Source organism: Halichondria panicea, chromosome 1 (genome assembly GCF_963675165.1).
Source record: "Halichondria panicea chromosome 1, odHalPani1.1, whole genome shotgun sequence".
NCBI classification, from domain to species: domain Eukaryota; kingdom Metazoa; phylum Porifera; class Demospongiae; order Suberitida; family Halichondriidae; genus Halichondria; species Halichondria panicea.
Genome location: NC_087377.1, coordinates 16,050,747 through 16,073,513, shown reverse-complemented (window position 1 = coordinate 16,073,513; position 22,767 = coordinate 16,050,747). Strand labels below are relative to the sequence as shown.

Below are 22,767 nucleotides of genomic sequence, written 5' to 3'. Positions count from 1 at the left end.
AGTGGAAGATACTGCACTGACTGCACTACTAGCACTGTAGCCTCTGGATTATTATCAGTAAGTGCAGACAGTACTGTTTTTACTGTATGTACATGATTTAGTTTGCACACACCAAATATCATAATTCTGATACCCATAATTATTCTACAGGGAAGATGTCTGACTATCTCACAATAGCAGATCTAAAGAGATTGTATCTCGTCACGTTTGATGCGCGAATTAAGTGGCGAAACATCTTGCTTATTCTTGACGTACCCCAGGCTACAATCCACAGCATCGGGAAAGAATGGAGCAACAATCCTGATGACTGCTATCGTGAGGGTTTGATTAAATGGCTTAATGAAGGAGGGAAGAGCTGGAAAGAGATGGTGGAGGCTTTGTCAAGTCCCATCGTGAGTGAAGTTCACATAGCCAGGACCATCGAGAAAGATCATCTACAGTCTACTGGTCCAAGCAATCCTACTGATGTGAAGTCAGAGGGTAAGCACTAGTTCAGCACAGGAATCATACAGTCATAATGCTTAGTTCGTTAGCTGCTATAATATTCACCCCCCCCCCCCACACACACACACACACACACACACACACACACACACACTCACACACACACACACATATACACACACACAATGTTCTACAGTTGACCAAAACCGCCAGAAGATCAACGATGATTTGACTGTTTTCTTAGACGAACCTCTCGGTAAAGGTGGATTTGGAGCAGTCTTCAAAGGCAGCTACAGGGGCGAGATATGTGCAGTCAAATTGCTGCTTCACGATGCTATGGAGATGCAGGCATGCAAGTATTCCAGTCTGCAAAAACGAAAAAGCTAGCAATGCAATTGATCGTGAGAGTGATTTTCTCAAGTCGTTCCAGCACCCAAATGTTGTTCAGTTTTTGTCGACTGCCAAGCACCCCAAATTAGGTAGTACAATCCTCGTTGTTGAGCTGATGGATTGCAATCTGGGATCCTATTTCTCCGGCCTTGATGAAGAGTCCCTCACTAGCGAATGTGAAATTAGCCTCTCCAAAGACATGGCTTGTGGTCTGGCCTACATTCACAGCAAGCAGATCATCCATCGTGACCTCTGTGGCGATAATGTTTTGCTGAAGCTTAAACAGCCGCTGCCTGTTGCAAAGATTTCCGACTTTGGCATGTCACGGCTATATGATCCCTCCAAGCTTAGCCACTCCCTCACTGCCGTTAGTCACCGCATAGGTTATCTACCTCTCGAGGTTATTCGATTGGAAGAGGAGAAATACGATAATAGCGTCGATGTTTTTTCCCTTGGGGTGATTATGGTACAGATTGTTTGCAAGCTGAAGACGATTAAATCACCCAAGGATCGATCATTCCATGTTTCCCAGATCCCTCACACACACAGGTTGAAGAAGCTTATCGACAGTTGTTTGCAAGAAGACATGAGGAGGAGACCATCTGCCAGGGACATCTGTGAGTCAATTAGATAGAGTGTATATAGTGGCGGATCCAGGGGGGCCCAAGGGTGCCGTGGAACTCAGCTCCCTTTCAGTCTATATATAGACTTTACTACACTCATGGCTAGCTACCAGCTAGCTTATCAGTTTATAGCTATTGTAATTTGATTCATGATGTATCGACTGCCCAAATCATTGGACTGTTCGAAGTCAATCGTTAGCCTATAGTTTATGAGCTAATAGCTACACAGTGAAAATCTTGCATCATGTTGACCTTTGACCCAATTATACGCATGCACAATATATAGTGGGCATTTCTATGATTGCAATTAGACCTCTACAGGACTTTCTGGCAAAAGTTGGGGATGGGTGGTTATTTGATATGGGCAGTTTGACAGTTAACTACAGTAGAATCAATTTGTGACAAGCATTATCAGCCCGCCTGGTGTCTATATAAGCTGATTTAGTATCCCGAGCATAGTGATATATTATACCGCTACGCCTCCTGCAACGTAATGTTATTCATTATAAACGTACGTACGTTTTTTCATACAAAAACGTACGTGCCAGGTTATATCTAGCCTCGAATCCAGGCCGATTAAAATTTATTATAAACGTACGTGTCAGGTTATATCTAGTATGGCCTCGAATCCAGGCCGATTAAAATAAAATACAATAATTATTTTAATCGGCCTGGTTTCGAGGCTAGGTTATATCTGAAACACCTAGCAAGTGACAGAGTAGCCTCGATTCAAGGCCGCCTGGAATCGAGGCTAGTGACAGAGAATTAAGACTTGCACAAAAAGCATAGCTGGCTAATTAGCATAAAATGAAACACATACGTTTATAATAAATAATATTACGTTGCAGGAGACGTAGCGGTATAATGAAACACCTACGTTTATAGAAAACACGTACGTTTTAGGCATAATAGGGAGCTGCTTCACAAGGGCCTGAGGAGTTGCCAGTTGTGCTGCAGCACGGTTAAGGTTATAGTGACTCAGGGCAACTTCAGGATGATTGAATGCCTTCAAATTACGTTTCAAAAAGATTTAGCAGGCTGCTAGACTTCTCTGATTCTAGGCCTCAGTTAAATTTTGCTTGAGAAAACGTAGATTCTCTTGATGCCTCTGAGCTACCCAGCAATACTTGAACGAGCAGGTCATACTCTATCCTGTGAGTATAGGACAATATTAAAAGAAACCAAAGACAGTTAAACCCTTACCTCAAACTGTCCATGCAGTCTCGTCCGTTAGTATAGCCAAGAGGAGCACTGTTGGGATAGCTGGATATTAGCCATTGCTCCTGTACAGAGAAGTAGACATTCTAAATACGTGTAGATCTATATTAAATTTCTCGTATTAAACAGGTCGACGAGCTGATGATGGCAGCACCAAGTTCTCTAGCTCACACTCTTCACTTGATCCACCATATTAATGATGAAACTATAGTCTACCTAGATCTTGCCAAACATGAACAAGACTTGATAGCATAGGGCCCACACAATGACCTTAACAAGCTTGACAAAGCTTTATACCTCTTCCCTTGTTGTTCAGTCTTCAGAATAATGTTTTCCAAGCTTCAGAGAAGAGAGAAGCTTCAGCTAAGAGCCATTCCAATAACGATAAAACGGGAACTGACTTCTATAGTACACGATAGTACACGAATATAAATGTCACGAAAGTGAACGAGAATATCCATTCGTTAGAATCTGACGAATGATTGACGCATGCGCAGACAACTAGTGCCAGGCCTAGTTGTTCACCTAACCGTTATAAAAGCGAAAACCCGGCCTGGGATCGAGGCTAATCCAATACATGCAAAGTCACTGTTGGTGAGATTAGCATATAATATAGTATGTATATAAGTTAATACATTTGGGCATCCATGCATGTCGGTGGCGGATAAAGGGGGGTTCTAGTGGCACAGGGTTCTGAGCGGGGCAAGACTCTTCAAATAAGGTCGTCACTTCTTCGAAACAATAAGCATGCACATTGGCACCTTAAATTTTTCCTTCACTTTTATTAACAGTCAGCATGCGCTGTGCTGACCAGACAGTTTTTAGCTTTTTATATAGTCACTGAAACTGCACAGGCAAAGCTTCACAGGACTAACGAGGACTAAAGGGTAAGTGAGAAGTGCATGTGAAAGCTAGTAAGAAAGGGACAACTTGCTAACTAGTTGCTTCAGCCTCCCACTCACTTCTTTTCTCAGAGGGAGGTTCAATTGACCCCAAAGAATCCCCTCTATAGATCCGCCACTGCATGTATGTGACTGTGTGTTTTACATTTGGGTCGATCTTTTGATATCGCATGTTCGTTGGTTTATGATAGCTATATAGCAGGCCGGGGCGGATCCAGAGGTAGTTGGTTGGGTTCGTACAAACTACCCTTCCAGCTAGTACTGACTGGCTGATTAGCTAGCTATGCTGTACTGTCATGACAATTGAGCATGGCAATAGTCTGCATAATAAGAGGGTGGGGCTGGCTACTGGCTGAGTCAGCTGCATCATAGATAGAAGAGGAAGAGGGATTGGTAACGGAAGTACCCTCGTGTAACATCCGCTTTACCCGCGGTTTAATTGAGGCTGTGTCAACAAGCTAAAACTGCATGTAGATGGGTGTGGTCCGGCTAGGCCAAGCTGATGGCCTATTTCTACACACAGTGAATAATATACCACAAGCATATAATTATGCTCAGTCTGTGCAACTCACTCATATTTAAAGGTCTATGCCTATTTTAGCAGTTATAACCAGCTTTTATTTTGTCTTCCAAGCAGATGGCCAGTTTTCTTGCCTTTTGTGTGTCTCCGATACTGTCGAGTTATATTTCATCTCGTATCCCCTGTGATATGATGCCATTCTGAAACAGAGCATCAGATAGAGAGTTCGGGTCCTTCGCTATTTCCTCAATCATTTTCACATGACTCCAGACTAGTGCTTTGTAGCTAAAATGTGCCATCTTTCTGAGAACTTTGTTTCTCCTTTCTTGTTTGTTTTAGTTTGCACACTAGTGGTATGATAGTGATTGTCAGCACATAATAATGCTAGATACATTAAAACGCATACGTGACTGGTGAATTGTTTGGCATTGATACCTCTCCCCACGCATTCCATTCCAAAACAGTCTTCACCACACACCACCCCCTCACCATGCACACACACAGCATCACAAGTCTCGAGTCATCAGCTGATCATAGAGAAGACAAAGCTCACTCGTAAGATACAAGAGTACAACAGGAAGACCACTCCCGTCCACCACATCCACCTCAGAAGCTCAGTGAGTACATGAAATACATCATTATTTACACACTGTGACACATGGCTACCGTAGTAATGTAGTGATGTGGTTTTTGAACGGCCATAACTTGGTTTTGGATTATTCAATTCGATAGTTTAATGTTTTTGGAAGCTTAAAGTGACATACAGTAGCCCTCATATAAAAGTTCCCGTTCCGTACCGTTCAATTTGCGTACAACGGTTCGCGTAGAAACGGAATGAAAACGGAAGCCAGCTCATTAAAATTTAATACGGTACGGAAATAACCGTTTTAATTCTGAAATAACGTTCGCACGTGTAGCTGCATGATTGCTCCGTAGCTAGCTGGCTAGTGTTCCAAGAAATCAAGCTGGTGAACTGTTCTACTAAACAAAGAATCCTCATCCTTCACAAACAGCTACGGAGCAAGTACAGAATCCCTAAGAAGCAAGGTCAAGGCGAGCTAGATCTAGTTAGAATAATTACTGACATTTAGTTTGAACATTTATATTTATATTTATAGCACTGTACATGAATTTGTTATTCTTCATTTGACATGATGTTTTAATGATACAGGACATTGTATACGATAGTGTATAATTTATAATGAAGTGTTCAACAAAAGTAATAGTACAATCAGATCATAATATAATGTAGCTGTATCTAAGATTCCAGACTGAGAGATCCGGTTGACTTGCTACTACCAACTTTCTCATCTTCTTCCAGCCTTGCATGAAAGTTCTGCAGTATTCCCAGTGCTATTTGTATGCCCCTGGATTACACTAGAGAAGTTAGTACATTTGTAGCTTGCTTAGTACATACAGAATAAATAAAAATTATTATTGCTAACTCAGCAAATTCCACCCGTTTTTTCTCCTAGAACGGTGTAGGTAATTACGGTGCGTTTATGAATAATACGCTACCGTTTAGTTAGCGTTTTCTGACTCCGTAAAAACGGGAACGTTACGTGCAACTGAAACGCAACGGGAACTTTTATATGAGGGCTACTGTATGGAATATTAAAATCAAAGGTCATTTTCGAGGCCAATTTTGACCCAAAAAAGCGTAGGCGGGGGAAAAGTTCAAATTTGGGTCCGTTCAAAAAAGTTGAGCTGAAAATACCATTTGATAGAGCTTTTTTTTTGCTTTCAGAAAATCAGAATATCTTTTTAGTAGCACCACTAGAAATGTAGTTATGGTCGTTCAAAAATTTTTGTTTGCAAAGAATTTCATTTATACACATGTACAATAAGTCCACACATAATTGACCCCGCCCACTCACAGCACAATGATCCCAGTCTGATTGAGTACCAAGGGTTCGTGAGGGTTCACATGTGTGTACAGCGACCCATACACGTCTCCATGGCGATCACTCGTGCCTCTTGGTATCGTCTCATGAGGCCAGTCAAAGAGAGGACCACCAACTCAGTGGATGGCATGTCAGATGGATTTGAGGTGAGGTATATTTTTTAAAATAGCACACTTTATTGATCCAATATAAATGTATGCACATAAAAAGAACCCTTGAAACACATTCTGTACAGATCCCTTTGCATGCAATCAACATACAGTTCACTTGTACTATGACACTTAGAGGTTTCACTGCACTGGGAGACAGTGGGAAAGAAAGGAGGAAAAACTAAATACATTCACTAGCACAGTATTATGTTATGTAAGGTTTATATCATGTTGTACTGATATCCTATTCTCTCTCCACTATTGTAGACTACATTCTACCTGCCCACTGACACCAACAAAGTGGTACACATCATCAACACAACCACCACCAAAGAGGTACTGTACAAGTATAACCATGCTACCACACACACACACATGGTCTGATTAATATCACTCTTCTCATCTGCACATGACCTCTGCTTAATCAGCTGTGGTCCAGCTACCAAAACATACACATAGTCTCACTTCTTTGATATGCATGATGACCTCCTGTTATTGACCTTTTCTTTTCTCTCTCTTCAGTTGGTGTCCATTTTGCTCAAGAAATTTTGCGTAACTGACAATCCAAAGAAGTTCTCATTGCACGAGGAATATGGCAGTGACTGTGAGTACATGTACTGTGTCTCCCTTATATCTGTGGTCAGGTTAATCCTCCAAACCTTCATACACTACAGTGCATAGTATCATTACTAGTATTTATAATAATGTAAATACATGTACCTCCCTCCAACCCCTATACTCAGCAGAGCTCTGTGTATTGTATTGCTATTTTGTGTTGTTAGTCTTATCTAAAAATTCTCCCACACACACACACACACACACACACACACACACACACACACACACACACACACACACACACACACACACACACACACACACACACACACACACACACACACACACACATACTCACACACACACACACACACACACACACACACACACACACACACACTCACACACACACACACACACACACACACACACACACACACACACACTCACTCACTACACTCACTACACCCACTCCACACACACAACAGGTCGGCGATTGTTTGAGGAGGACCACCCGCTGGAGATCATGCTGGATGGCAGCTGTGCTCATCGTAACAGCAAGCTAGTGCTCCGTGACAACACATACTCAACCAGTGCATCGTCTCCCGTCCCATCACACACACACCAAAACGGGACGAAATCTACGGCAGATATGGACGATTCGTCACTGGCGTCTAAAATACGGGACACCCTTCGAATTAGCCGTCCCAAGAAGAAAGGCACCAAAGGAAAAGGACTTGCTTACTCCATAGCACCTGTTGAAATCAATATGAATGCGTCGTCGAAATGGCAAGATCCATTCGAGACAAGTTGTTCTGAGGGTACAGATGCTAAGGCTAGTCAAGATCACAACTTCAAGCCTGTGTCTATCTCACATAATAAGCCAGAGTACTGTGATGTATGTGGGGAGATTGCCTGGGGGCTCTACAGACAGGTGCTCAAGTGTGCCAGTGAGTGTGTACCTTAATGTGTGAACACCCTTAATGTGTACCTTAATGCTACCTTAATGTGTGTACAGTGTAACTACATAGTACCTTAATGTGTAGTACATACCTTACTGTATAGTGAGTAATTTTCGTGGGGTATAATATTCGTTATTTTCGTGGGCAGGCTGACCTCCACGAAATGTTAACGTACACGTGGCTTACCTTAACGTAGGAATGCAGTGCAGGCAACGAGACTAAACAAAATTTTTACTCACAAAAACCATAGTTTTTCGAGTTGAACGAATTTTTTACCCCACAAAAATTACCCGCTATACGGTAATGATAGTACCTTATAATGGTGTACAGATCGAGGTAACTGCTTTATTGTGTACTAACGTGTGTACAGTACATGTACACTGTATAGTAATTGCATTGAGGTCACCTCAACACAACCTACCTTAATTAATACACTCTCATGCCACCTTGTTTTCACCATAACGTGATTAATGTGTACCTTCACAAAGTGCAACACTGTACAGAGCCTGTGTTAATGAACAGTTGTTACTGTATAATATGTGTAGAAGAATCGCTTTCTGTTTAATTTGAAGTGCTTCATGGAAAACATGTCTTAAGGAAATCCTGACAGTAGTTTGCGGTGGGCTGTATTGTATATAGCTTTATATGTATGTGTTTATTTTAGCCGTGTGTGTGTGTTTCAATAGGGTGGTCAATATAGTGTGAGCATTGTAGGGACAGTACTGAGTGGTCTCAATAGAGAGGTGGTCTCTTTAGGGGGGGTCAATAGTGATAGCATTGTACGAGATGGTATTAATACTTACAAATGTAAACAGAAGTTGAAACAACAAGTTAGTGTACGTGTATGTTTTAACTCCTTGTGAACTGTATTAGGCATGTGTGTTTAATCCCTTGCTCACTGTAGGTTGTGAGTTCATTGTCCATTGCAAGTGTGAGACTAAAGTGACCGTCACTTGTTCCCATGCTGTCCTATCACATGACAAGCAGGTGATCTATAAAAAGAACTATCTAACTTTCTGCACATGTTAGACTATAATTATAAGGAGTCAAGCAAATGTGTACAAATAGCCACCTCTAGAACATTCTGTGCTGCTCATTTTCTACTACTATATAAACCCGAGTATTAATATATACACACTGTAAGGTCAATTGTACTGATATCCCTCTCTCCACTATTGTAGACTGCATTCTACCTGCCCACTGACACCAACAGACTGGTACACATCATCAACACAACCACCACCATGTATACATGTTGGTACAGTAAACATTGCCTCCCACACCCACACACACACCACCCACCCCACACACACGCCCATACGATCACAGGTGAAAGACATTGAGATAATAGCAGCCACAGAGAAACAGCAACAGGCAGAAGAGAAGAAAGTGAGTGAAGAGATCGCCATTACTTCTTGCGTAGTTCTGTTGGTTCGTTTTGTTCGCTTATAGCTATAGCCACGTACTTTAAACATGTGTGCATGCACTGGCGTATAATGTATGAGTGTCCATCACCCCCGCCCACCACACAGGAGTCTACCCCGCCCCTTCAGTTGGTGGTGTTGCGAAACCACTCCTCCCAGCACTCCACTAGTGACAACACTCACACTGAGTCAGGGTCATCCAACACCAGCAACAGCACAAGGTCAGGGATACATGATAATAAAAATTATTACCAAATATGATTTACATGTATAATAATTATGCATAAAAAGCATTCAGTTTGTAAATAATTTATTTTTCAAAACTTTGACAACAAGCACAAGAACACACAAAAGTCGCAAGTGACATACAAGCTACGATAAGCCCATAATTAAAAGTTTTAATATGTAAGGTTTCATAACTCAGCTTAGTAATTGTATCTCGTGTTGTAGATGCTATTCCATATATTATGTACACTCTGTCAAAAGCACTCAATGTTGCCGTGTTTTCCACTCTGCAACTGTCTTGATCGGCTAGTATTGAACAGCCGAGGGTAAGATAACGTGTATTGTAGCGATACGCTTCTCTTGTGATGGTGTGCTTGAGCTGTACAGAGCTATTGATCCAAATATTGTAGTAGTTGGACTCATTAAATGTCCATGTGTGTTTTGAAGGGCTTGTGATATTTATTTCGGCATATGTTCCATTCAAAACATTTTTTATTACTATATAGTAGCTATGAAATTAGTTTCATTCACATTGTCTGGTTGAAGCTGTACTGTCAGGATGGAGTTAGGTGTCAAGTATTCCCTGTCAACCAAAACTCTTGATTGAGGCTGTACATTTCCTTGCTTGAATATTGATTCATTGTACACGGTAGGATTCCCAATATAGATATCAATTTGTGACTGGTTTTGTTGCGTGATCTCGTTGAAGTTTATGCTGTGATAACTTGGTACTGTTGTAGCCAGTAGAACAACATCTTGTCCATAGAGATACACCACGGTAGTGGTGCCGGTAGCCTCGATTCCAGGCCGCTCTCAGTTGAGAAAGACGGCCTGGTATACACTGTCTGCGCATGCGTCAGTTGCCCCAAGATTCTTGGGGATCGAGATATCTTAGTAAATTAGTCAGTATATTGTATATTTTACAATGATGTCATTGCACAAATCACAGCAGTTTTAATAAAATAACACAGCTACTTACAACATTTACGACCTAGACTAGTGACTAGTTTTGTTGTGATGGCTTCTACTTCCGTTCTGCTCTTGCTCAAGCTCTCTCCAGTGTTGAAAAGTCAGGTTTTGTCTTCTTTTGTACTGTGGTAGAGTGGTGGGCGTTTTTATGCCTCGAGGCGTAGCCGCACGAGGGATACGGTAAAGCTGACTGTGTGTGTGTGTGTCTGTATGTCTGTGTGTCTGTTCCAGCTGTAACTGCTCAACGGTTGCAATGCGACGAAAGCTAACAGCTTCTATAGGCTTCTAGCCACGTTCTCTTGGATTTTGATTCGTGGATTAGCAAACTAAAGCTTCTTTCTCAAGTTATGGCTAGTTTGACTCACATTGAAGGCTGTTGCAGTCTCTTCAGAATCTTTCATAGCATCATCTGTCCGCACAAACTTTCTATTCAACATATGAGTTAGCCTTGCACTAAAGCGCTAGCTTTTTGTTAGCTACAATACTCAGAAAATATCTGTTAAAACAGCTAGCTAGCTAGCTAGCAGTAGCCATTTGTGGATCTCTTTGGACACACCCTTTAATTATTCCTGTGGATGTAATGCGCATGCGCGCTCATTCCCCATGTGTGAGAAAATAATATCCAGATCCAGATCCTCCTGGCAGAATCATCTTTGTCTTGAGGGCCTGGTAAGCCACAAAACACTACCATATAACAATATAGATAACAATATGCATGTACACAGGTCTTTTCTTCTTAGATATTATATACACTGAACTACAGATCCTGGAAGAATCAATTTTCTTCTTTCTTGAGGTCCTGGTAAGCCATAAATAACAACAATAGATGCATGTAAATAAGTATTTTCTTCTCAGTGACTTTATATAGATAAGCTAACTTTAATATAAAATTCATTATAAAAACTAATATAACACTCTAATACTTTTGAGCGAAAGCAAAAACATGGCGAGAGGCATTAGCACAGCGCCAGCTTGAACACTAGTTCTGTCAGTACCTACCAGCTCTGGCAATTAAGTCTACTTGCTTCCAGACGCTTGTTTGATGCCATCTCAGTAAGATCAGTGCTCCTTGTACGAGCCAAGAGTTGTGATGGCGATTTCTCTCTGTTGACACTAATAGTTTAATCAACCACGTGGGTGACCATAGTACAAAAGGTTAATTGATAAATTATAAAGAGTTTTACTAACAAATTTACTATTGAATCCACCCATGCGCAAATGGTGGTTACCAGGCCCTCTAGTGAGAGGGGCTGGGATCGAGGCTATGGTGCCAGGTACGAGTATGAACAGATGTACATACTGAACGATCAGCACGGAAATCCCCAGGATTAGGATCATGATAAGCGCACAGTAACAAGGCCATTCTTTCTGCAAGATAATGCACATAGTAACTTTAACGCACGGGGTGAATGCTCAATGAGCATCTTGTTACCCGAGGCACGCTATATAATTATTGTGGCACTCATTATTATAGAAACAAGCTGACTAACTTGATTGTACACGTACCTTTGATTTCTGCGTACACCTAGATCGTGGGTGGTTTGAGGTACCCAGTAAAGGTATAGGTTGTGTGTCCTCCATCACTGGTGTGTCCTCAATCAGCTCCTATATCAAAGGACAGCGAAATGATATCAAGAATACTGTGTGTATATGATTATATTATACCTCTCCGACTCTTGCTGTAGCCCCTCTTGATTTCAAACACTATCTCTCCACTAGCTTCATCCATCCTTCGCTTGCACTCAGGCATATCGATGCTTTGTATTTTTTGCTTATTTTAGTTGCTTGTCTTTTACTATCATAAAATCAGTTGGTAGTTTACAAACTATTTTGGGATGATTGCCTTTGGTACAATAGATGCAGCATCTTACACTTTTGTCTGTTTCTTGAATTGATAGTGCCGTTCTTAAGCCTTTTATCACCTCGATGTTGAACCAAGAGCACAGCTCTGTGTCTAGGTATTTCTCGAGCCCTTTATATGTTTGTACATCTCTAAGTCTCTTCCTTGGATGTCCAGTATATATGCGGCTGTATAACGGCTTTTTAGCGCCTTGTGGCTTCAAAAGAGCTTTCAAACAGTTGACAATAACTGGTAGGGCATGTTTTTTCTTTAGCTCATTTACCGTGTTTGAGATTAAGCTTATATAACTGGCATGCATGTGAGCAGCTCGACACTGCAGTGCAACTTTGTATGCAGAATATGTCATTTCTGTTTTGCCTCTCCTTTCTGATTCATCCTTGAACAGGCTGAGTTGTGTTGAACCTGTGCGGAGACAATCTTGTCCTTGCATGAAATCGTCTCACAATGTTCGCATCCACATTCTAGTCTTATGCATAAATCATCGTCTTGTTCTGATTCATTAGAGTTATGGTTATTTGACTTGGTGTTTCAGACAAGTCTAAAAAAAGCATTCGTGTTAGATAGTGACACACTCCTATAATACCAACACAAGACATCCACTACCTTTCACTTACCTCCTGCTAGTATCTCTGCTTCTTTGTTCTTTAACGCAACTACCAGGTCCCCAAAGTCTTCTCTCAGAATCTCTATGATCTCCTTATATCGATGTGGATAGGCCTTGATTATGTCCTCCAAGCAAATGGCCAGTTTTCTTGCCTTTTGTGTGTCTCCTATACTGTCTAGTTGAATTTCATCTCGTATATTCCGTGATATGATGCCATTCTGAAACAGAGCATCAGATAGAGAGTTTGGGTCCTTTGCTACTTCCTTGATTGTTTTCACATGACTCCAGACTAAAAGTTTGTAGCTAAAATGTGCCATCTTTTTTTTGTTAGCTTCTCTTTTCTTGTTTCTCTTGAGCAAGTGTTTGTTTATTTCTTGACACTATAGTGCTAAGCTCATTCAAACAATAGTAACAATGGTAATCATTCTGCAAGGTAGCATGTATCGGACATGGGTATCTTTAACACCTATGAATTTATTTGCCGATGTTACCCCCCTCATATCACTCCACACAGCACTTAGAAGACACCCACACACACCCTCACCACACACACACACACCCTCACCACCCTCACAGCTCCACCTCCTCCTCACAAGTCTCGAGTTATCAGCTGATCATAGAGAAGACGAAGCTCACTCGTAAGATACGAGAGTACAACAGGAAGACCACTCCCGTCCACCACATCCACCTCAGAAGCTCAGTGAGTACATGCACACTGTGACACATGGCTACTGTATGGCTACTGTACATGTAGCGCCACTATCGACTAGTGGTGCGATGTTCTTTGAACGGCCATAACTTGGTTTTGGATTATCCAATTTCGATACTTTAATGTTTTTCTGGTAGCTTAAAGTGAGCTCTTTGATATGGTGTATTAAAATCACAGGTCATTTTTTGGGGCCAATTTTGACAAAAATGCGTGGGGGAAAAGTTCAAATTTGAGTCCGTTAAAAAAGTTGAGCTGAAAATACTATTTGATAGAGCTTTTTCTCAGCTTTCCGAAAATCAGAAAATATTTTTAGTAGCACCACTTGTTTGCAAAGAATTTCATTTATACACATGTACAATAAGTCCACACATAATTGACCCCGCCCACTCACAGCATAATGATCCCAGTCTGATCGAGTACCAAGGGTTCGTGAGGGTTCACATGTGTTTACAGCGACTCATACACGTCTCCACGGCGGTCACTCGTGCCTCTTGGTATCGTTACATGAGGCCAGTCAAAGAGAGGACCACCAACTCAGTGGATGGCATGTCAGATGGATTTGAGGTGAGGTATATTTTTTAAAATAGCACACTTTATTGATCCAATATTAATGTATGCACACAGAAAGAACCCTTGAAACACATTCTGTACAGATCCTTTGCATGCAATCAACATACAGTTCACTTGTACTATGACACTTAGAGGTTTCACTGCACTGGGAGACAGTGGGAAAGAAAGAAGGAAAAACTAAATACCGTATAGCGTGTAATTTTCGTGGGGCAAAATATTTGTGGTTTTCGGGTTGGAGGTCTGACCACGAATATTTTACCCACGAATGAAGCGACCTTGCCTACCTTTACCTGCAAGTTGCAAACAGCAACCACGAAAAATATTACCCACGAAATGTCTCAATATTGCTGAACCACGAATATTTTGTCCCCCGAAAATTACCCGCTATACGGTACATTCACTAGCACAGTATTATGTTATGTAAGGTTTATATCATGTTTGTTGTATCTATTAATTGTCTTCACTTTGACATAGATAAATATTCTTGGGGTAGAATAGAACACACCGAGCACAGTACAGAACCTTCTTATATATACAAAGCTAAAGTAACTTCTAGAAGTTTCCACAAGTACAAAGTACAGTTCCAATTCTAGCTAGATTGTTCTAGATCATTACAGATACATTACAGCTATTTCTAGATAGTTCCGGTGGATACTACATTCCTCCACCCTTAGATTGAAGGTTCATCTGTGGTGGGAATTGAATATCCGTAACGTTCCGGTTGTCTATGACCTCTAGTAGATCGTCTGAGAGGTTCTTGAGCTTGAAGTTGCTCTTCTTCTTGTGAATCTTCTGGTTGAGCTGGTTCTTCTTGGTTTTGTGATTCTTCTGGCTGAGCTGGTGATGAGGGTATGTCTATCTCATCGTGCATTTCTTCTTCAGTTTGCTGCGGTTCATCGGAGGATGAAGAGCGACTTCGAACATGATCCACATGTCTCCTAACTAGTCGTTCGTCTTCTAGTCTCACTCCGTACGTAAGATTTCCTTGTTTCGATACAATCACTCCAGGCGTCCATGGTGAATTGGTACCTGCTTCTCTAACATACACTTTGTCTTGTGGGAAGAATGAGCGTTCTTTCACTCTGACGTCATGAGATGACTTCTGCGAGAGCTGTTTGTTTTCTACCTTAGCTCTGATGTTTGGCCTTAACAAGTCCAAGCATGTTCGGAGGGAACGTCCCATGAGTAGTTCTGCTGGAGTCTGGCCAGTTGTAGAATGAGGCGTTGTTCGATAATGAAACAAAAAACGAGCTAGTTTGGTACTTAACTCTCCAGATCCACTTTTCTTCATTGCTCTCTTGAAAGTCTGGACTGCTCTTTCTGCAAGACCATTGGTTGATGGATGGTATGGTGCAGATGTTAAGTGACGAATTCCATTGCTCTTGGTAAATGTCTTGAACTCGAAACTTGTAAATGGAGTGCCATTATCAGACACTATGACTTCGGGTATCCCATGGGTAGAGAACACTTGCCTAAGTGCTGTAACTGTCTGAGTGGAGTTGGCAGACGACACAGGCATAACTTCTAACCATTTTGAGTAAGCATCCACAATTACGAGAAACATTTTCCCGATAAATGGTCCAGCGTAGTCGATGTGTGAAAGTCTTGGTGCTTGGCCGTTCTGGAGCCACTAAGTCTCTGATCAGTTGATACGTTGATGCTCCACATACACTCAGTAATATAGCCCTCTGCTTCTCTGCAGCGTCGACATCATTCGCCTGAAAATACTGCTCTAGTCTTTCAGTGTAGGATATCCAGTCTTCTTTGTCTGGACAGAATTCTCCAAAAGCGCCATGCTGGGTAGCCATAGCTTCTTCTTGTCTTCTGAGTTAATCCTTGTCGCCAATTGTTGTATCTATTAATTGTCTTCACTTTGACATAGATAAATATTCTTGGGGTAGAATAGAACACACCGAGCACAGTACAGAACCTTCTTATATATACAAAGCTAAAGTAACTTCTAGAAGTTTCCACAAGTACAAAGTACAGTTCCAATTCTAGCTAGATTGTTCTAGATCATTACAGATACATTACAGCTATTTCTAGATAGTTCCGGTGGATACTACAATGTTGTACTGATATCCTATTCTCTCTCCACTATTGTAGATTGCATTCTACCTGCCCACTGACACCAACAGACTGGTACACATCATCAACACAACCACCACCAAAGAGGTACTGTACAAGTATAACCATGCTACCACACACACATGGTCTGATTAATATCATCTGCACATGACCTCTGCTTAATCAGCTGTAGTCCAGCTACCAAAACATACACATGGTCTCACTTCTTTGATATGCACGATGACCTCCTGTTATTGACCTTTTCTTTTCTCTCTCTTCAGTTGGTGAACATTTTGCTCAAGAAATTTTACGTAACTGACAATCGAAAGAAGTTCTCATTGTACGAGGAATATGGCAGTGACTGTGAGTACATGTACTGTGTCTCCCTTATATATGTGGTCAGGTTAATCCTCCAAACCTTCATACACTACAGTGCATAGTATCATTACTAGTATTTATAATAATGTAAATACATGTACCTCCCTCCAACCCCTATACTCAGCGCAGAGCTCTGTGTATTGTATTGCTATTTTGTGTTGTTAGTCTTATCTAAAAATTCTCCCACACACACACACACACACACACACTCACTACACCCACTCCACACACACAACAGGTCGGCTATTGTTTGAGGAGGACCACCCGCTGGAGATCATGCTGGATGGCAGCTGTGCTCATCGTAACAGCAAGCTAGTGCTCCGTGACAAGACATTCTCATGGGACGTATTCGCTCTGCCTGAACTCACCAACTTCATTCGGATACTCCATCAGCAAGAGGAGATATACATAAATAAGGTGACTCTTCAGTAGTTAGCATACTTTAGGGCAATGACATTATTTTGTTTAGCGTTCATTTAGAAGTTATTGATCACTCCCCCCCCCCCCCCACACACACACACACACGTGCACAGCTGAAGGCAAGGTTTGCTGCCTGGAAGCAGTGCATCTGTCACGCTCAGAAGGAGGCGTGTATGGAGGACATCACGAAACAGACAAGACAGAACATAGCTAGCAGCTCAAACACTACCGACATGGAGAATAGTGATGGTACCACTTCAAGTACAAGAAAGAAAAGCTCAACTAAATCATTGAACGGTCGTAGTTCATCACCAGGACGAAGTGTAAGTGGCCCCGGTAGAAGCAGTAGTCCGAATCGAAGCCCTCTTCCGAAGAAAAGCTCGATGAGTTCAAGTCGAAGTACATCGTCTCCCGTCCCATCACACACACACCAAAACGGGACGAAATCTACGGCAGATATGGACGATTCGTCACTGGCGTCTAAAATACGGGACACCCTTCGAATTAGCCGTCCCAAGAAGAAAGGCACCAAAGGAAAAGGACTTGCTTACTCCATAGCACCTGTTGAAATCAATATGAATGCGTCGTCGAAATGTCAAGATCCATTCGAGACAAGTTGTTCTGAGGGTACAGATGCTAAGGCTAGTCAAGATCACAACTTCAAGCCTGTGTCTATCCCACATAATAAGCCAGAGTACTGTGATGTATGTGGGGAGATTGCCTGGGGGCTCTACAGACAGGTGCTCAAGTGTGCCAGTGAGTGTGTACCTTAATGTGTGAACACCCTTAATGTGTACCTTAATGCTACCTTAATGTGTGTACAGTGTAACTACATAGTACCTTAATGTGTAGTACGTACCTTACTGTATAGTGGGTAATTTTCGTGGGGTATAATATTCGTTATTTTCGTGGGCAGGCTGACCTCCACGAAATGTTAACGTACGCGTGGCTTACCTTAACGTAGGAATGCAGTGCAGGCAACGAGACTAAACAAAATTTTTACTCACAAAAACCATAGTTTTTCGAGTTGAACGAATTTTTTACCCCACAAAAATTACCCGCTATACGGTAATGATAGTACCTTATAATGGTGTACAGATCGAGGTAACTGCTTTATTGTGTACTAACGTGTGTACAGTACATGTACACTGTATAGTAATTGCATTGAGGTCACCTCAACACAACCTACCTTAATTAATACACTCTCATGCCACCTTGTTTTCACCATAACGTGATTAACGTGCACCTTCACAAAGTGCAACACTGTACAGAGCCTGTGTTAATGAACAGTTACTGTTATGTGTAGAAGAATCGCTTTCTGTTTAATTTGAAGTGCTTCATGGAAAACATGTCTTAAGGAAATCCTGACAGTAGTTTGCGGTGGGCTGTATTGTATATAGCTTTATGTATGTGTTTATTTTAGCCGTGTGTGTGTGTTTCAATAGGGTGGTCAATATAGTGTGAGCATTGTAGGGACAGTACTGAGTGGTCTCAATAGAGAGGTGGTCTCTTTAGGGGGGTCAATAGTGATAGCATTGTACGAGATGGTATTAATACTTGGGCTAATTTCGTAGTTTTGATTATGAGCTGTTAGCTGTAAATAATTGCTTGTCCCAGTGCATGCAGCTTATACACCAGTACCTAGTACCTAGCTCACACACACCAACCAGTGTGTACTAGCTGGCTTTCTATAGTAAGCTTGTATACTACAAGTAGCTCTGTAAAATCGCTCTGTTAATTGTGTATCATATGAAGGCAGCTGTTGAAGGAAGGTCAATGTAAACAGAAGTTGAAACAACAAGTTAGTGTACGTGTATGTTTTAACTCCTTGTGAACCGTATTAGGCATGTGTGTTTAATCCCTTGCCCACTGTAGGTTGTGAGTTCATTGTCCATCGCAAGTGTGAGACTAAAGTGACCGTCACTTGTTCCCATGCTGTCCTATCACATGACAAGCAGGTGATCTATAAAAAGAACTATGTACACACACGCATATGCACCCACACTGGTCAATGGGTGGTGGTTGGTACTAACCTCCTCTAGACAACTTTTATGTAGGTCTGTTTGAGTACCCATTCATGGATTGAAATGCTTGCAGCATATCATTTGATAATTTTGGCCTTTATACATGTATGCTGTACTCGTACAATAACCTACCACCCGCACACTCACAGACACACCCACACACACACACACCACACACACAACACACACAACACACACACACCACACACACACCCTCACAGGTGGAGGACATCGAGATAATAGCGGCCCCAGAGAAAGGGTGAGGTCACTTGCATTGTAGCGATACGCTTCTCTTGTGATGGTGTAGTTGAGCTGTACGGAGCTATTGATCCAAATATTGTAGTATTTAGCAGACCCGTAGTAAGATGTCCATGTATAGTTTGAAGTGTCCGTGATAATCCTTTGGGAATGTGTTTGATTCAGAACATTTTTTATTATGCCTCGAGGCGTAGCCGCAGGAGGGATACGGTAAAGCTGACTGTGTGTGTGTGTTCTGTGTGTCTGTGTGTCTGTTCCAGCTGTAACTGCGCAACGGTTGCAATGCGACGAAAGCTAACAGCTTCTATAGGCTTCTAGCCACGTTCTCTTGGATTTCGATTCGTGGATTAGCAAACTGAAGCTTCTTTCTCGAGTTATGGCTAGTTTGACTCACATTGAGGGCTGTTACAGTCTCTTCAGAATCTTTCATAGCATCATCTGTCCGCACAAACTTTCTATTCAACATATGAGTTAGCCTTGCACTAAAGCGCTAGCTTTTTGTTAGCTACAATACTCAGAAAATATCTGTTAAAACAGCTAGCTAGCAGTAGCCATTTGTGAAAGCTTATAGGGAGGAAAAACACCAACCGTTGTCGGCTAAGGTCTGGAACTCTGGCATTAACATCAGTGGTTAGTTGAGCTAACATATGCATGAATTAAAATCGGTTACATAAGTACACACGCTGTTTTGTACTCCATTATGTGTGTTTTTGGGTGCCTTTTCGCTTAGGGAGAGATTTCAAGTAAATTTTACATATGTAATTGTTAATAAATTGTCTATATCTTTTGGTAGAAGCAATTTTTCTAGAAACATTTTACTTCCAGAGATAATTGATGTTACATACATTTTTTTACAATCATTTCACCTAAATGATTTTCCACTATAACAAGAAATATTTTTGAATATGTTTGTAGCTTATTCATTCACCTACACAATGGTATCAGCATCATTTCTTAGAAATGTTCCAAACTCAAGATACACTTAAGTACAAATGTTTGTATTCTACTCCCTAGGTTACAGGCACTGTATCTCAAGTGGTTTTTTTGCAATTTACTATATTTGCCCAAAACTTCCAAGTGAGCTGCAAAGGGCAGTATACTTATAATGGCAACCATGCATGCATAAAAGTATAAGAATTATAACTATTATACGCATGCAATGCATGTACAATTATAATATGTACTTATTAAGAGATGCATATATTCGGTTCCTCTTCTGGCTCAGTATATAATAATTATTATAATGGCTTTCATGCAGATGCAGGATGAAAGATCTCATCGCACTCTTTGAGACAAGATAAAGTCAAAATGAGGACATGCAGAGTGTGCGGTTGACAATGAGGAGGTTGAATACAACTGGGTACTAGCTATTATAGAGACATCTCCCCTGTCTATAATTATACCAAATCATACAACACTGATTTGTCAATAGGTCTGTCCATGCATTAAACAATACTGTATAAGCAATGTAGACATCTTTATATGCAGAGGCATACAGTAATACTAGACTCTCCTTAATCCAGCCACCCTTGTGCAGCTTTGCCGGAATATCGAGGTGGCCGCATTTCAGAAAATAGCTGCGGCTAACCCTATACCTCAGATCTAATAACTAATTTTGCGGTTTCTATTTAAGTATAATCCTGCCAAACCACACCCAAACGTCATATCCGGCCGTAATAAACATTAAGAACCTAGTTTGGGGCAGTCAATACTGCATGGCCAGTATATATACAGAATAGCGAGTGGCCGCATTTCAGGGTGAGTTTTGTGCAATAAAAATCTAGCTATAGCAATCTGTGCTAAACTAAATGGCCGGTATATAATTATTGAGGTGGCCGTACTCAGTCAGTCAGTCAGAGAGCTGAAATAGTGAGAGTTATATACTGAGAATGAGACCATGCATGCACAAATAAGATGCTCATAGATCATTCACCCCGTGCGTTGGTTGAGCTTCATTGCAAACGGAAAAACGGATACACTAACTTTTTATCGTAATGTCTTTATCATTACGGGGAATGATCGTGAATTGGGAACGATCGTGAATCTATAAAGCATAGATACTGTACACTCCGTAAACCACGAATATTTTGCCCCACAAAAACTACCAGCTATACGGTGTTGTTTTTTGTCGCCTTAGAACTTAAGATCGCCTACAAGTTTCAACTATAACTATATATGGACAGTCTCAATCATTAGCAGTTAAAGCAGTTCATGTTAAAGTGCATGTATATATATAGAACAGCTCATTTTTGTGACCACATGCACACACACTAACACACACAAACACCCATATTGGGACACAACTCAACACACGAACGGGGTAATTTGTATTTTTGTTCATCTAGCTTATACATGTATGCACTCAAATATGCAATTTTATTATACTTCACCATTTGAGGTATATTGTTTTGGGAGAATTCCTCGTTACAACTTGAATCCACGCAACGTAGCTGATACTACAAGCACCGTCATCTAACATGTCACAGAACACAGATTCCATTGATTGTGACTGTTCATGACGTTGAGACAGAAGTAAATCTATGTTCTTACCGTTATATCAGATACCAGCACAGACTAGGTATACCTTATAGTGAGAAATGTTCGCGTGTGCAAATTTTCGCTATTTGGCTTCAGAGCCCTTAGTTAGCGGAATTGCTCGTGGGTTCTAATATTCGCGGTTGAATGCCAGGAAACGACACCCACCAATGTGAAATACCAGTGGGTGGGAGTTTATCCCGGTTTTAATTTCCCCGTTAACTTTTCTGCCTTCGAAAAACACAAAATTTTGCATCTCACGAAAATTCCCCGCTATACGGTATATCGTAGAATATATAGAATAGAATATGGGTGAATAACCTTTACGAATGAACCAAATCAGCAGAAAATTTACCCCTTGTGATCTAACTATTACGTTTTGGCAAGGATCGGGTGTATTTGCTAGTAATAATTTAGGTTTTGCGATTTTATTGTTGCAAATAATTATTGATCAACCCTCACATAATTATGTTTAATGCTCGCAACACATTCATTATACTGCCTTCTGCATGTTATGGACTTGATGTAATGCTCGTAACGTTGACTATAATAATTATTACCACTAAAATAATTATATACAGTAGCTATAGGGTTGGTAGAGTATATGCCCGAGATATTGCCTATCATGCACGAGTATTCTTTTATGCTCAAGTTAACAGTCTATTATTCTTTTCAAATCACCTAATATTCCCACATTATCAAATTGCTTGTGGTGTTGCATTTAATTATGTGTGTATATACAGGGTATTATTATTTAATATAATTGTAATTGTATAGATATGATGATCAATCTTTCACCATTCTGTATTACACATCAGCATTTTGTGATCAGTGTAACGGCCAGCAACATGGAAATCAGTAAAAAGATGTTCCACATTCATAATTGCACTGCATTCGTTTCTAACTATAGGTTGTCGATTTGTATACTTGCACAATTATGCGCATAATAGCTTATTGGGCGAACTTTTTTGTGTGACTGCATATGAGTATATCGCTGGAGGGCCAGGGGCCTCAAAGCGCTAGTGAAATAGGGCCGTGGGGGGGGCCGTGGGG

The 22,767-nt window shown here is 41.1% G+C and overlaps 3 protein-coding genes and 1 long non-coding RNA gene across 9 annotated transcripts in view; 2 read left to right on the top strand and 2 right to left on the bottom strand.

Annotated features, from left to right (window-relative positions):
* The window catches only part of LOC135352059 (uncharacterized), a gene marked incomplete in the record, with an annotated part of 851,949 nt that overhangs the window by 175,291 nt on the left and 653,891 nt on the right, over positions 1 to 22,767 (bottom strand).
* LOC135352083 (cyclin-dependent kinase-like 2) overlaps positions 1 to 22,767 on the top strand; it is a 57,823-nt gene that overhangs the window by 10,795 nt on the left and 24,261 nt on the right. The window lies entirely within an intron of this gene.
* On the top strand, positions 659 to 20,277 carry LOC135352063 (uncharacterized). 4 transcript variants are annotated; one of them, XM_064551171.1, is made up of 19 exons: positions 659 to 1,451; positions 4,602 to 4,714; positions 5,977 to 6,147; positions 6,418 to 6,486; positions 6,673 to 6,754; positions 7,197 to 7,658; positions 8,575 to 8,657; positions 8,852 to 8,887; positions 9,000 to 9,059; positions 9,224 to 9,315; positions 13,330 to 13,453; positions 13,856 to 14,026; positions 16,139 to 16,207; positions 16,381 to 16,462; positions 16,716 to 16,894; positions 17,011 to 17,653; positions 18,773 to 18,855; positions 19,143 to 19,180; positions 20,194 to 20,275. In XM_064551171.1, the coding sequence occupies exons 1-19, from the start codon at positions 776 to 778 to the stop codon at positions 20,258 to 20,260; spliced, it is 3,300 nt and encodes a 1,099-aa protein (XP_064407241.1). In that variant the 5' UTR covers positions 659 to 775; the 3' UTR covers positions 20,261 to 20,275. The 4 variants fall into 4 exon arrangements, with proteins under 4 accessions (XP_064407241.1, XP_064407240.1, XP_064407243.1 ...); XM_064551170.1 differs by having other exon boundaries at positions 660 to 1,451; positions 9,203 to 9,315; XM_064551173.1 differs by lacking the exon at positions 8,852 to 8,887 and having other exon boundaries at positions 662 to 1,451; positions 20,194 to 20,277.
* Positions 11,278 to 13,130, bottom strand: LOC135352184 (uncharacterized). Of its 2 annotated transcripts, XR_010399659.1 has the most exons (4): positions 12,764 to 13,130; positions 11,954 to 12,687; positions 11,795 to 11,893; positions 11,278 to 11,656 (listed from the first exon to the last, which is right to left on the bottom strand). It is a non-coding gene; the product is annotated as an uncharacterized LOC135352184 (long non-coding RNA). The 2 variants fall into 2 exon arrangements; XR_010399658.1 differs by having other exon boundaries at positions 11,278 to 11,893.